Source organism: Oncorhynchus masou, unplaced genomic scaffold (genome assembly GCF_036934945.1).
Source record: "Oncorhynchus masou masou isolate Uvic2021 unplaced genomic scaffold, UVic_Omas_1.1 unplaced_scaffold_651, whole genome shotgun sequence".
NCBI lineage: Eukaryota > Metazoa > Chordata > Actinopteri > Salmoniformes > Salmonidae > Oncorhynchus > Oncorhynchus masou.
Window position 1 is genome coordinate 276,498 of NW_027012949.1, and position 13,195 is coordinate 289,692.

Consider the following 13,195-nt stretch of genomic DNA (forward strand, 5'->3'; position numbering starts at 1 on the left):
AGGGCTTTCTCCTATAGAGCTCAATTTTTATGGAACGGTCTGCCTACCCATGTCAGAGATGCAAACTCGGTCTCAACCTTTAAGTCTTCAGTGGGTCATATGATTGAGTGTAGTCTGGCCCAGGAGTGGGAAGGTGAACGGAAAGGCCCTGGAGCATCGAACCGCCCTTGCTGTCTCTGCCTGGCCGGTTCCCCTCTTTCCACTGGGATCCTCTGCCTCTAACCCTATTACAGGGGCTGAGTCACTGGCTTACTGGGGCTCTCTCATACCGTCCCTGGAGGGGGTGCGTCACCTGAGTGGGTTGATTCACTGATGTGGTCATCCTGTCTGGGTTGGCGTCCCCCCTTGGGTTGTGCCGTGGGTTGTGCCGTGGCGGAGATCTATGTGGGCTATACTCAGCCTTGTCTCAGGATGGTAAGTTGGTGGTTGAAGATATCCCTCTAGTGGTGTGGGGGCTGTGCTTTGGCAAAGTGGGTGGGGTTATATCCTTCCTGTTTGGCCCTGTCCGGGGGTGTCCTCGGATGGGGCCACAGTGTCTCCTGACCCCTCCTGTCTCAGCCTCCAGTATTTATGCTGCAGTAGTTTATGGTGTCGGGGGGCTAGGGTCAGTTTGTTATATCTGGAGTACTTCTCCTGTCCTATTCGGTGTCCTGTGTGAATTTAAGTGTGCTCTCTCTAATTCTCTCTTTCTCTCTTTCTTTCTCTCTCTCTCGGAGGACCTGAGCCCTCGGACCATGCCCCAGGATTACCTGACATGATGACTCCTTGCTGTCCCCAGTCCACCTGACCGTGCTGCTGCTCCAGTTTCAACTGTTCTGCCTTATTATTATTCGACCATGCTGGTCATTTATGAACATTTGAACATCTTGGCCATGTTCTGTTATAATCTCCACCGTCACAGCCAGAAGAGGACTGGCCACCCCACATAGCCTGGTTAGTCTCTAGGTTTCTTCATAGGTTTTGGCCTTTCTAGGGAGTTTTCCTAGCCACCGTGCTTCTACACCTGCATTGCTTGCTGTTTGGGGTTTTAGGCTGGGTTTCTGTACAGCACTTTGAGATATCAGCTGATGTACGAAGGGCTATATAAATACATTTGATTTGATTTTGAACTAAAAATTCCTCCTTAAAATATACCAACAATTATAAACTGGGTGGTTCCAGCCCTGAATGCTGATTGGCTGACATCCGTGGTACATGAGACCGTATACCATAGGTATGACAAAACATGTGTTATTACTGCTCTAATTACTTTAGTAACCAGTTTATAATAGCAATAAGGCCCGAGGGGCTGTGGTATATGGTCAATATACCACGGCTAAGGTCTGTGTCCAGGCACTCCGCGCTGCATCCCGTGAAAGAACCGCCCTTAGCCGTGGTATATTAGCTATATACCACATCCCCTCGGGTCTTATTGCTTCAACGTAGTATTGTGTATATATATATCAGAGCTACATAAAGAAACTAGCTAGTATGTAAAGATGTAGGATTGCTTCAAGTTATATTTGGTTGATTGCTAACATGAACTGAGCATCAACAACATTCCAAGGTAATCTAATAAGTTTGTGGATAACCCTTGCGCCACACTCCTGTTGTTCAGACAGGAGTGTATTGATTATTGTACACTGAGTAAAACATTTTGCAATGAAAACAAGAGTTTCTATTGACAAATTCAGGTAAGTCCCACACGTTTCGTATTCTTCTGTTTGGGTTCTGTTGGGTTTCTAGTGAATAAACCCCACGGCAGCTACATGTGAACCCTCTGACGGTGACATACTGTTAGCCACAGCAATCAGTAGTTTACTGCTGGTACTGAGACAGTGGGTTTGACTGGTATGATACTCAAAGGAGACTGTCCATGGACAACAAATGGAAAAACTCTCTTTTTAACAAAGTTGTAACTAAGTCAGTATACTGATATTTTGTTGATGGGGGTTCATAGAATTCCCCACATCCTCTGTCCATGTCCACAAACACCCTGATCCTCCGAGGTCTGTCTCTTACTTGCACTTTAGTGAGCCATATTTTTGACCAGTACCCTGTACAACAGAGGAGATGAGTCAGTAGATCCCATCCTTGTACAACAGACTGCAGTATGACCAGTACCCTGTACTACAGAGGAGATGAGTCAGTAGATCCCATCCTTGTATAACAGACTGCAGTATGACCAGTACCCTGTACTACAGAGGAGATGAGTCAGTAGATCCCATCCTTGTACAACAGACTGCAGTATGACCAGTACCCTGTACTACAGAGGAGATGAGTCAGTAGATCCCATCCTTGTACAACAGACTGCAGTATGACCAGTACCCTGTACTACAGAGGAGATGAGTCAGTAGATCCCATCCTTGTACAACAGACTGCAGTATGACCAGTACCCTGTACTACAGAGGAGATGAGTCAGGAGATCCCATCCTTGTACAACAGACTGCAGTATGACCAGTACCCTGTACTACAGAGGAGATGAGTCAGTAGATACCATCCTTATACAACAGACTGCAGTATGACCAGTACCCTGTACTACAGAGGAGATGAGTCTGTAGATCCCATCCTTATACAACAGACTGCAGTATGACCAGTACCCTGTACTACAGAGGAGATGAGTCAGTAGATCCCATCCTTGTACAACAGACTGCAGTATGACCAGTACACTGTACTACAGAGGAGATGAGTCAGTAGATCCCATCCTTGTACAACAGACTGCAGTATGACCAGTACCCTGTACTACAGAGGAGATGAGTCAGTAGATCCCATCCTTGTACAACAGACTGCAGTATGACCAGTACCCTGTACTACAGAGGAGATGAGTCAGTAGATCCCATCCTTGTACAACAGACTGCAGTATGACCAGTACCCTGTACTACAGAGGAGATGAGTCAGTAGATCCCATCCTTGTGCAACAGACTGCTGTTTGACCAGGTGAAGTTTGGCCCACACCCCCTCGGCTCCTTCAGCCCACACCCAGCCTCCAGTGTCCGTTGTCCCCAACGTCCACGTCCCAACAGTGTTCCACTGAGGATATGCCTCTGAGTCCAGGACGCAGCTGATGGGAAGAAACCTATTTCTGTTGTCAGGACTCTGAGGTGCCACAATGTTTTCAGGAACTTTCCACACTTGTCAAGTCATCTGAGTGGGCAGTGTTGAGGTCCAAAACCACAGGAGTGGAGGAGAAATAAAATACATTCTGAAGTAGAACCTTCTGATACAGTAGTTCCCTTATTTCATTGAAATTGTAAACCTACATATTGCACAGTATAATCACACATTGATAATCACTACAGGCCAGAATGTCCTTCATCTTCTCCCACACTCTGAAGCGCAGGTTGCCCAGGTGTTTGGCCACGTCGACCAGCCATCCCGAGACCCGGTCTTGTTCAGGTACAGCAACGCGTAGTTCTCTGGAGGAACATTCAGGAGTCAAGGCTGCTTTGGGGCTGGGTTCAGAACAACAGAGGAGAGAGGGAAATAAGTGGGGAGAGAGATAGAGACAGAGATGGTTCACTTACCTTGTATTTGCTGTGGCTTTACATTTCTGCAGGTCAAATGAGAGAATCAAAATCAATCAATACCTACCAGTCAATCAATCAAACCCACAGATCATGTGAACATGGAGAGAGCAGTCTTGAGTCTTGAGTTGAAGGAAGGAGATGTCAACTCATTCCCCGGCTCCTGCTCTAGGGTTTGATCATGGGGTTATAGGTCACCTCCCTGACCAATGCCCTTCTCCCCCGATAGCTCAGTTTGGCATGTCGGCCAGCTCTTGGATGAGTCTTGGTGGTTCCAAATTTCTTCCATTTAAGAATGATGGAGGCCACTGTGTTCTTGGGGACCTTCAATGCTGCAGACATTCTTTGGTACCCTTCTCCAGATCTGTGCCTCGACACAATCCTCTCTTGGAGCTCTACGGACAATTCCTTCTACCTCATTGCTTAGTTTTTGCTCTGACATGCAATGCCAACTGTGGGACCTTATATAGACTGGTGTGTGCCTTTCCAAATCATGTCCAATTAATTGAATTTAACACAGGTGGACTCAAATCAAGTTGTAGAAACATCTCTAGGATGATCAATGGAAACAGGATGCTCCTGAGCTCAATATCAAGTCTCACAGCAAAGGGTCTGAATACTTATGTAAATAAGGTATTTCTGTTTTTAAAATTTTTAATACATTTGCTAAAAGTTCTAAAAACATGTTTTGGCTTTGTGGTTATGAGGTATTGCGTGTGAATTGAGGAGGAACATGTTTTATTTAATCCATTTTAGAATACTGCTGTAACATAACAACACTTGGAAAAGGTCAAGGGGGTCTGAATACTTTCCGAATGCACTGTAGGTGTTGATTGTCAGACCACCAAAAACACGACTGCTGCCACATTGAAGAATCTACTCAAGAGTACAAGTAGCCTGGATAAACATATATTTTCACGATTTCACTATAATCTAAAGCAACTAATTAAAGCACGTTTTGGGCATTCAGTTTTTATTTTTTTTAACCTCATAATGAAATATAAAGCTGTGAAAATGAGCCAACATGTTTCTGATTTCTGTTTAGCTTGGATGCATATTTTATCTGGTTGAAACACTATCAGCTTTTATGACGCTGACAAAGATAGCACCTCTACAGATGGTATCTAACTGCGCATTCGGATTCTCTCAAGATACTGAGATTAATAAATAATATCTCCACTCCTGTTTCCAAATTTAAAAAATTGCCGAATTTGGTGTATCATTTTACTGAAAAAATCTTAATTCAGCAGAAGTTAATGTTAAGGCAATGTGAGAGGTTATAGACCTACAGTCAGTGTCCAGATTTCACTTTCCATTTAAAACCCATCTGAAAAGATCCCTTGACGTGTCAACGGCCTATTTGAAGTCCCGACTTGTGACTGTCGAACTTGTATTGTGCCTCACAATCACCACACATGACATAGCCGGCACTGCTATCATCGTCTTTTACCATTTCACCAAATATTTCCCAAACATTCATTTCCCTTCTCTTTATTTTCAACTCTCCATTTCGCAGCTTTTCTATTATTGAATTAAACTCCGACATTGTCCTTTTTCAGCTCCATGGATCAATGTGAACTTTTTCTGCCCGTTCCAAAAGCATTTGGCGATTGGCATGTAGGCTGTTTGGCGCACATACCCAGCTCAGCCTTAAAGCTGCTACTCACTAATGCCAGAGAGCCTAAAATAAATAAATAAACTACTTTTTAATTTAGTTTATAGATATAAATTACACAATAATTATAGATTTATGGATTTTTGTTGTTGTTTTCTCTTTATTCAACCCGCCCTTCATCAACACATGTTCAGAAGGTACTGACGACTGCCCTAACCATGGGGACTGCGGTTACGAGTCAACCCGCGCATCACTAAAGGTGAGCGTTTAAAAATGCTCCTAAACACAATTTAACCAAGCGCTTTAGACCTGAGTGTCCATAGGGTCTGTGTAGCAGTCTGGATGTTTGACATTCCTAGTACAAGGTACAATAGCATAAAGAAATGCACTGTCTGTACCAGAACATAGACAGGTCTACTTGTCATTATACTGTCAGTTTCAGTGTGGCTAGTTAACGATAAACAGTCTCTCTCTCCACTGGCATGAATATTCATATTTTCAGGAGGAACTGGTGACTACCCTGAATAGGCTATGGAGGAACTGGTGACGGCCCTGAATAGGCTATGGAGGAACTGGTGACGGCCCTGAATAGGGTATGGAGGAACTGGTGACGGCCCTGAATAGGCTATGGAGGAACTGGTGACGGCCCTGAATAGGGTATGGAGGAACTGGTGACGGCCCTGAATAGGCTATGGAGGAACTGGTGACTGCCCTGAATAGGCTATGGAGGAACTGGTGACGGCCCTGAATAGGCTATGGAGGAACTGGTGACGGCCCTGAATAGGGTATGGAGGAACTGGTGACGGCCCTGAATAGGGTATGGAGGAACTGGTGACGGCCCTGAATAGGGTATGGAGGAACTGGTGACGGCCCTGAATAGGGTATGGAGGAACTGGTGACGGCCCTGAATAGGGTATGGAGGAACTGGTGACGGCCCTGAATAGGCTATGGAGGAACTGGTGACGGCCCTGAATAGGCTATGGAGGAACTGGTGACTGCCCTGAATAGGGTATGGAGGAACTGGTGACTACCCTGAATAGGCTATGGAGGAACTGGTGACGGCCCTGAATAGGGTATGGAGGAACTGGTGACGGCCCTGAATAGGCTATGGAGGAACTGGTGACGGCCCTGAATAGGCTATGGAGGAACTGGTGACGGCCCTGAATAGGCTATGGAGGAACTGGTGACGGCCCTGAATAGGCTATGGAGGAACTGGTGACGGCCCTGAATAGGCTATGGAGGAACTGGTGACGGCCCTGAATAGGCTATGGAGGAACTGGTGACGGCCCTGAATAGGCTATGGAGGAACTGGTGACGGCCCTGAATAGGCTATGGAGGAACTGATGACGGCCCTGAATAGGCTATGGAGGAACTGGTGACGGCCCTGAATAGGCTATGGAGGAACTGGTGACGGCCCTGAATAGGCTATGGAGGAACTGGTGACTACCCTGAATAGGGTATGGAGGAACTGGTGACGGCCCTGAATAGGCTATGGAGGAACTGGTGACTGCCCTGAATAGGCTATGGAGGAACTGGTGACTGCCCTGAATAGGCTATGGAGGAACTGGTGACTGCCCTGAATAGGCTATGGAGGAACTGGTGACTGCCCTGAATAGGCTATGGAGGAACTGGTGACGGCCCTGAATAGGGTATGGAGGAACTGGTGACTGCCCTGAATAGGCTATGGAGGAACTGGTGACGGCCCTGAATAGGCTATGGAGGAACTGGTGACTGCCCTGAATAGGGTATGGAGGAACTGGTGACTGCCCTGAATAGGCTATGGAGGAACTGGTGACGGCCCTGAATAGGGTATGGAGGAACTGGTGACGGCCCTGAATAGGCTATGGAGGAACTGGTGACGGCCCTGAATAGGCTATGGAGGAACTGGTGACGGCCCTGAATAGGGTATGGAGGAACTGGTGACGGCCCTGAATAGGGTATGGAGGAACTGGTGACGGCCCTGAATAGGCTATGGAGGAACTGGTGACGGCCCTGAATAGGCTATGGAGGAACTGGTGACGGCCCTGAATAGGCTATGGAGGAACTGGTGACTGCCCTGAATAGGCTATGGAGGAACTGGTGACGGCCCTGAATAGGCTATGGAGGAACTGGTGACGGCCCTGAATAGGCTATGGAGGAACTGGTGACGGCCCTGAATAGGGTATGGAGGAACTGGTGACTGCCCTGAATAGGGTATGGAGGAACTGGTGACGGCCCTGAATAGGCTATGGAGGAACTGGTGACTGCCCTGAATAGGCTATGGAGGAACTGGTGACGGCCCTGAATAGGCTATGGAGGAACTGGTGACTGCCCTGAATAGGCTATGGAGGAACTGGTGACTGCCCTGAATAGGCTATGGAGGAACTGGTGACTGCCCTGAATAGGCTATGGAGGAACTGGTGACTGCCCTGAATAGGCTATGGAGGAACTGGTGACTGCCCTGAATAGGCTATGGAGGAACTGGTGACGGCCCTGAATAGGCTATGGAGGAACTGGTGACTGCCCTGAATAGGGTATGGAGGAACTGGTGACTACCCTGAATAGGCTATGGAGGAACTGGTGACGGCCCTGAATAGGCTATGGAGGAACTGGTGACGGCCCTGAATAGGCTATGGAGGAACTGGTGACGGCCCTGAATAGGCTATGGAGGAACTGGTGACGGCCCTGAATAGGGTATGGAGGAACTGGTGACGGCCCTGAATAGGCTATGGAGGAACTGGTGACGGCCCTGAATAGGCTATGGAGGAACTGGTGACTACCCTGAATAGGGTATGGAGGAACTGGTGACGGCCCTGAATAGGCTATGGAGGAACTGGTGACTGCCCTGAATAGGCTATGGAGGAACTGGTGACTGCCCTGAATAGGCTATGGAGGAACTGGTGACGGCCCTGAATAGGCTATGGAGGAACTGGTGACTGCCCTGAATAGGCTATGGAGGAACTGGTGACGGCCCTGAATAGGCTATGGAGGAACTGGTGACGGCCCTGAATAGGGTATGGAGGAACTGGTGACTGCCCTGAATAGGCTATGGAGGAACTGGTGACGGACCTGAATAGGCTATGGAGGAACTGGTGACGGCCCTGAATAGGCTATGGAGGAACTGGTGACTGCCCTGAATAGGCTATGGAGGAACTGGTGACTGCCCTGAATAGGCTATGGAGGAACTGGTGACTGCCCTGAATAGGCTATGGAGGAACTGGTGACTGCCCTGAATAGGCTATGGAGGAACTGGTGACGGCCCTGAATAGGCTATGGAGGAACTGGTGACTGCCCTGAATAGGCTATGGAGGAACTGGTGACGGCCCTGAATAGGCTATGGAGGAACTGGTGACGGCCCTGAATAGGCTATGGAGGAACTGGTGACTACCCTGAATAGGGTATGGAGGAACTGGTGACGGCCCTGAATAGGCTATGGAGGAACTGGTGACTGCCCTGAATAGGCTATGGAGGAACTGGTGACTGCCCTGAATAGGCTATGGAGGAACTGGTGACTGCCCTGAATAGGCTATGGAGGAACTGGTGACTGCCCTGAATAGGCTATGGAGGAACTGGTGACTGCCCTGAATAGGGTATGGAGGAACTGGTGACGGCCCTGAATAGGCTATGGAGGAACTGGTGACGGCCCTGAATAGGCTATGGAGGAACTGGTGACGGCCCTGAATAGGCTATGGAGGAACTGGTGACGGCCCTGAATAGGCTATGGAGGAACTGGTGACGGCCCTGAATAGGCTATGGAGGAACTGGTGACGGCCCTGAATAGGGTATGGAGGAACTGGTGACGGCCCTGAATAGGCTATGGAGGAACTGGTGACGGCCCTGAATAGGCTATGGAGGAACTGGTGACGGCCCTGAATAGGCTATGGAGGAACTGGTGACGGCCCTGAATAGGCTATGGAGGAACTGGTGACGGCCCTGAATAGGGTATGGAGGAACTGGTGACGGCCCTGAATAGGCTATGGAGGAACTGGTGACGGCCCTGAATAGGCTATGGAGGAACTGGTGACGGCCCTGAATAGGCTATGGAGGAACTGGTGACGGCCCTGAATAGGCTATGGAGGAACTGATGACGGCCCTGAATAGGCTATGGAGGAACTGGTGACGGCCCTGAATAGGGTATGGAGGAACTGGTGACGGCCCTGAATAGGGTATGGAGGAACTGGTGACTGCCCTGAATAGGCTATGGAGGAACTGGTGACGGCCCTGAATAGGCTATGGAGGAAGCTGGGCACCTGTCTTAATGCACAACAACACTTAGAAGAAACTGCAGGGCGTATTAAGGTACCCTTCCTGGCCCCAAGCCCTGGTCAGTATTCCTCATGGTAGTGATGAGATAAGTGTTTTCTATGTATATAAAATAAAATTAAAATAAAAAACATTTAACTGGGCAAGTCAGTTAAGAACAAATTCTTATTTACAACGACAGTAGGTTAACTTCCTTGTTTAGGTGCAGAACAGTTTTCCCCTGTCTCCAGAGCCAGGCCCAGCACACTGAACAGCAGATAATAGTTGAGTTTGAGAAGCTTCATCAGTTCCTGAGAGAGGATGAGGCAGTCGGGATTGCTGCCTTGAAGAACGAGGTTGAGTAGAAGATGAAGCGGATTCAAGAGAAGATAGGACATTTTTAGGGTAAGACGCTAGAGGCAGGTTGATTTGTTGTTAAATGAAGATGTGATGTCATTGAGTGATAGCGTAAAACTACGTCTTTGCGTAGAATATACAACAACGTTACTCAAATTGACTGGCCATCTCAGCGAAAAATATGATTTGACATTTGTTCAGGTACCGACTCCCACTCGTTTCTGTTCTTATGGCTGTACAATTTTTATTGATGTTGTAAGTTCTGTTCAAGATCAAACATTCGTGACCAACTATATTCATTGGGTTTGGCTTGTTAAACCCGTGCTACTGCAGCTGCAGTCATCCAACAATGATTTGCAATTTGTTGAAATTGCTGCTGCCTGTGCACGAGCTGAGCGCCTGCTGCTGACGTCACTCACAATGCACTTTTGCAGCCAGGCACGTGTGTTGTGACTGAGTGTGTGACAGAGAAAAACGTGTTTGTGTCATTTAGGGGGAAATGCGTGCATTTTAACATGAGTCACTTTTCAAAAGTCGCTAAAAGTTCAAAATATATATTTTTAAAGTAGCTAAATTTGTTGCTAGGTGCTGTTTGAAAAATAAGTTTCCAGAGTAGTCACATGATTTGGAGGTTTGATTGATTGAGATTGATTAATTTGATTAGCTCTTTTGCCCTCCGGCAGAAGTATAAAACCATGATTGCGTTCTTATGACTTGATAAATAAATGTATTTTTCTTGGTCAATCCTCTGTTTATACATCGCCTGTGTTCCGTGGCTTTTAATATGGAAAATTCACAGGACATTTTGCCGGCGACTTTTATTTTGACACAATTCAAGGCGGAGGGTGGGCGTGGCTAGCTTCAGAATGCTCATTGATTGGCTCTAAATATCCTGATGGCCTCTCCCATTTTCCATATTCTGGTCAGCTGAGGATTCGGTCAGTCATGTGACTGAAGTCTGACATGACACAATAGTGTAATGAAAAGTGTTGTCATTGTGAACAAGTCGGGATGATGGGGTTGACGAAAACAAGCGCTTGCAGCGTTGTGTTGCTACTTGTCGTGGCAATTGATACAGGTAAGTCGTTAGCTCTGTCGAGTGATTGTGTCCGATTATATCGGTGTTTCAAATTGTTCAATTCCAGTTTGAATACTAACTGCACCGTTATCCAAACATGCTTGAAATCACGACGGTGACTCCACAGAGTTTAGTCCGCGAAGTACGGTGACTCAGGCTCCAGCAATCAAATTGATCAAATCCATTAATTTGCCTTACTTGGTCGCGTTTCATGTCAGCGTTAAATGTGAAAGCAAACGTTGGCTAGCTACAATGCTGACGTGTTTCTCATCAGACCCCCGTCGCTGTTCCACGACATCTGCTGCAGCAATCAGGGCTGGGGATTTGCCATTAGACTGCATTTTTAAGACCAAAGGTAGCATTTTTAATAACATCATTTCAATGTCTCCAAATCTCCAACTCTTGTCTGCAGGGTTCTCGAATCCCCTAAAATCAAAAGAATCCTGGGGATATGTGGACGTACGCGAGGGGGCACATATGTTCTGGTGGCTTTACTATGCTGACAGCCCGTCCGCCAGCTACTCCCAGCTGCCTCTCGTGATGTGGCTGCAGGTGAGTAACCGTACACTACACTAGTCTACACTATACTACTCTCTTACCCATCTAGAAGTGAAGTGGGTAACCTTACACTACACTAGTCTACACTATACTACTCTCTTACCCATCTAGAAGTGAAGTGGGTAACCTTACACTACACTAGTCTACACTATACTACTCTCTTACCCATCTAGAAGTGAAGTGGGTAACCTTACACTACACTAGTCTACACTATACTACTCTCTTACCCATCTAGAAGTGAAGTGGGTAACCTTACACTACACTAGTCTACACTATACTACTCCCTTACCTATCTAGAAGTGAAGTGGGTAACCTTACACTACACGACTCTTACCTAGCTACAAGTGGGTAACCTTACACCACAGGTGGTTGGTAGCACCTTAATTGGTGAGGGCAGGCTCATGATAATGACTGGAGTGGAACTGTAAGAGATACATCCTCTGCCCTCCCTCCCTCTGTAAGAGATGCATCCTCTGCCCTCCCTCCCTCTGTAAGAGATGCATCCTCTGCCGTCCCTCCCTCTGTAAGAGATGCATCCTCTGCCGTCCCTCCCTCTGTAAGAGATGCATCCTCTGCCGTCCCTCCCTCTGTAAGAGATGCATCCTCTGCCCTCCCTCCTCTGTAAGAGATGCATCCTCTGCCCTCCCTCCCTCTGTAAGAGATGCATCCTCTGCCCTCCCTCCTCTGTAAGAGATGCATCCTCTGCCCTCCTCCCTCTGTAAGAGATGCATCCTCTGCCCTCCCTCCTCTGTAAGAGATGCATCCTCTGCCCTCCCTCCCTCTGTATCTCTTACAGGGAGAGGGAGGGAGGAGGGTAGAGGATGTATCTCTAATAGTGGTACATGTCTCCATTCCAGGGAGGCCCGGGAGGATCAGGCTGTGGCTTCGGGAACTTTGAAGAGATTGGACCCCTGGACAGAGACCTTGAGCCTAGGAAAAACTCCTGGGTAAACACACACACACACACACACACACACAGCTCATCAATGGAAAGTGGATGTCAGTGTTTAATGTGTGTGTGTGTTTTGCCCCTGCAGGTTCAGTACTCCAGTGTCTTGTTCGTTGATAACCCGGTAGGAACAGGCTTCAGCTACACGGACTCGGACGAGGCCTTCGCTACCGACGTGGCAACGGTTGCCTCCGACATGCTGGTGCTGCTCAAACAGTTCTTCAACAAGGAGGAAGAGTTCCAGGTGGGTTCAGCATCACACTGGTCGGATCACCAGGGGTGGGTTCAGCTTCACACTGGTCGGATCACCAGGGGTGGGTTCAGCTTCCCAGGGGTGGGTTCAGCTCCACACGGGTCGGATCACCAGGGGTGGGTTCAGCTCCACACGGGTCGGATCACCAGGGTGGGTTCAGCTTCACACTGGTCGGATCACCAGGGGTGGGTTCAGCTCCACACGGGTCGGATCACCAGGGGTGGGTTCAGCTTCACACGGGTCGGATCACCAGGGGTGAGTTCAGAACTGGGTTCAGCTTCTAATTCAGTGGAAACGGTGCCGGGAGGACCAGTTGGAGAACGGTGTGATTGGAGGCACAGAGGGAGATTGTGTATGGCAGGAGTTAAAGTTCAGGTCACTGCGACAGATTTCTGTCATGTGGATGACGCAGGAGGTTTGAGTAAGAACAAAATAATTTATTTTTTAGGGGGATTATTATTTGGGGAGAAGAAGAGAAAAAACCTCCAGGCCACACTGGAACATCTAAAACAACATAGAAAGAATGGAGAAATTATATGTTCAAATAACTGCTGTTTTCCTGTCCCGCAAATTTGATATTTGACTAACAAATTGATCATAAAATAATCTGTGTGGCCCTCTGAATTTCGAAATCGTGACCCTCGAGCTGGGATCGACTTAA

At 47.8% G+C, this 13,195-nt stretch overlaps 1 protein-coding gene across 1 annotated transcript in view; it reads left to right on the forward strand.

The window, feature by feature from the left end:
* The first annotated feature begins 10,634 nt into the window (after positions 1-10,634).
* LOC135536695 (retinoid-inducible serine carboxypeptidase-like) overlaps positions 10,635-13,195 on the forward strand; it is a 4,125-nt gene continuing 1,564 nt past the window's right edge. The window contains exons 1-4 of the mRNA XM_064962954.1: positions 10,635-10,774; positions 11,187-11,326; positions 12,190-12,279; positions 12,370-12,789. Coding sequence (XP_064819026.1) covers positions 10,708-10,774; positions 11,187-11,326; positions 12,190-12,279; positions 12,370-12,789 — 717 coding nt within the window. The 5' untranslated portion in view covers positions 10,635-10,707. The remainder of the gene's footprint in view (positions 10,775-11,186; positions 11,327-12,189; positions 12,280-12,369; positions 12,790-13,195) is intronic.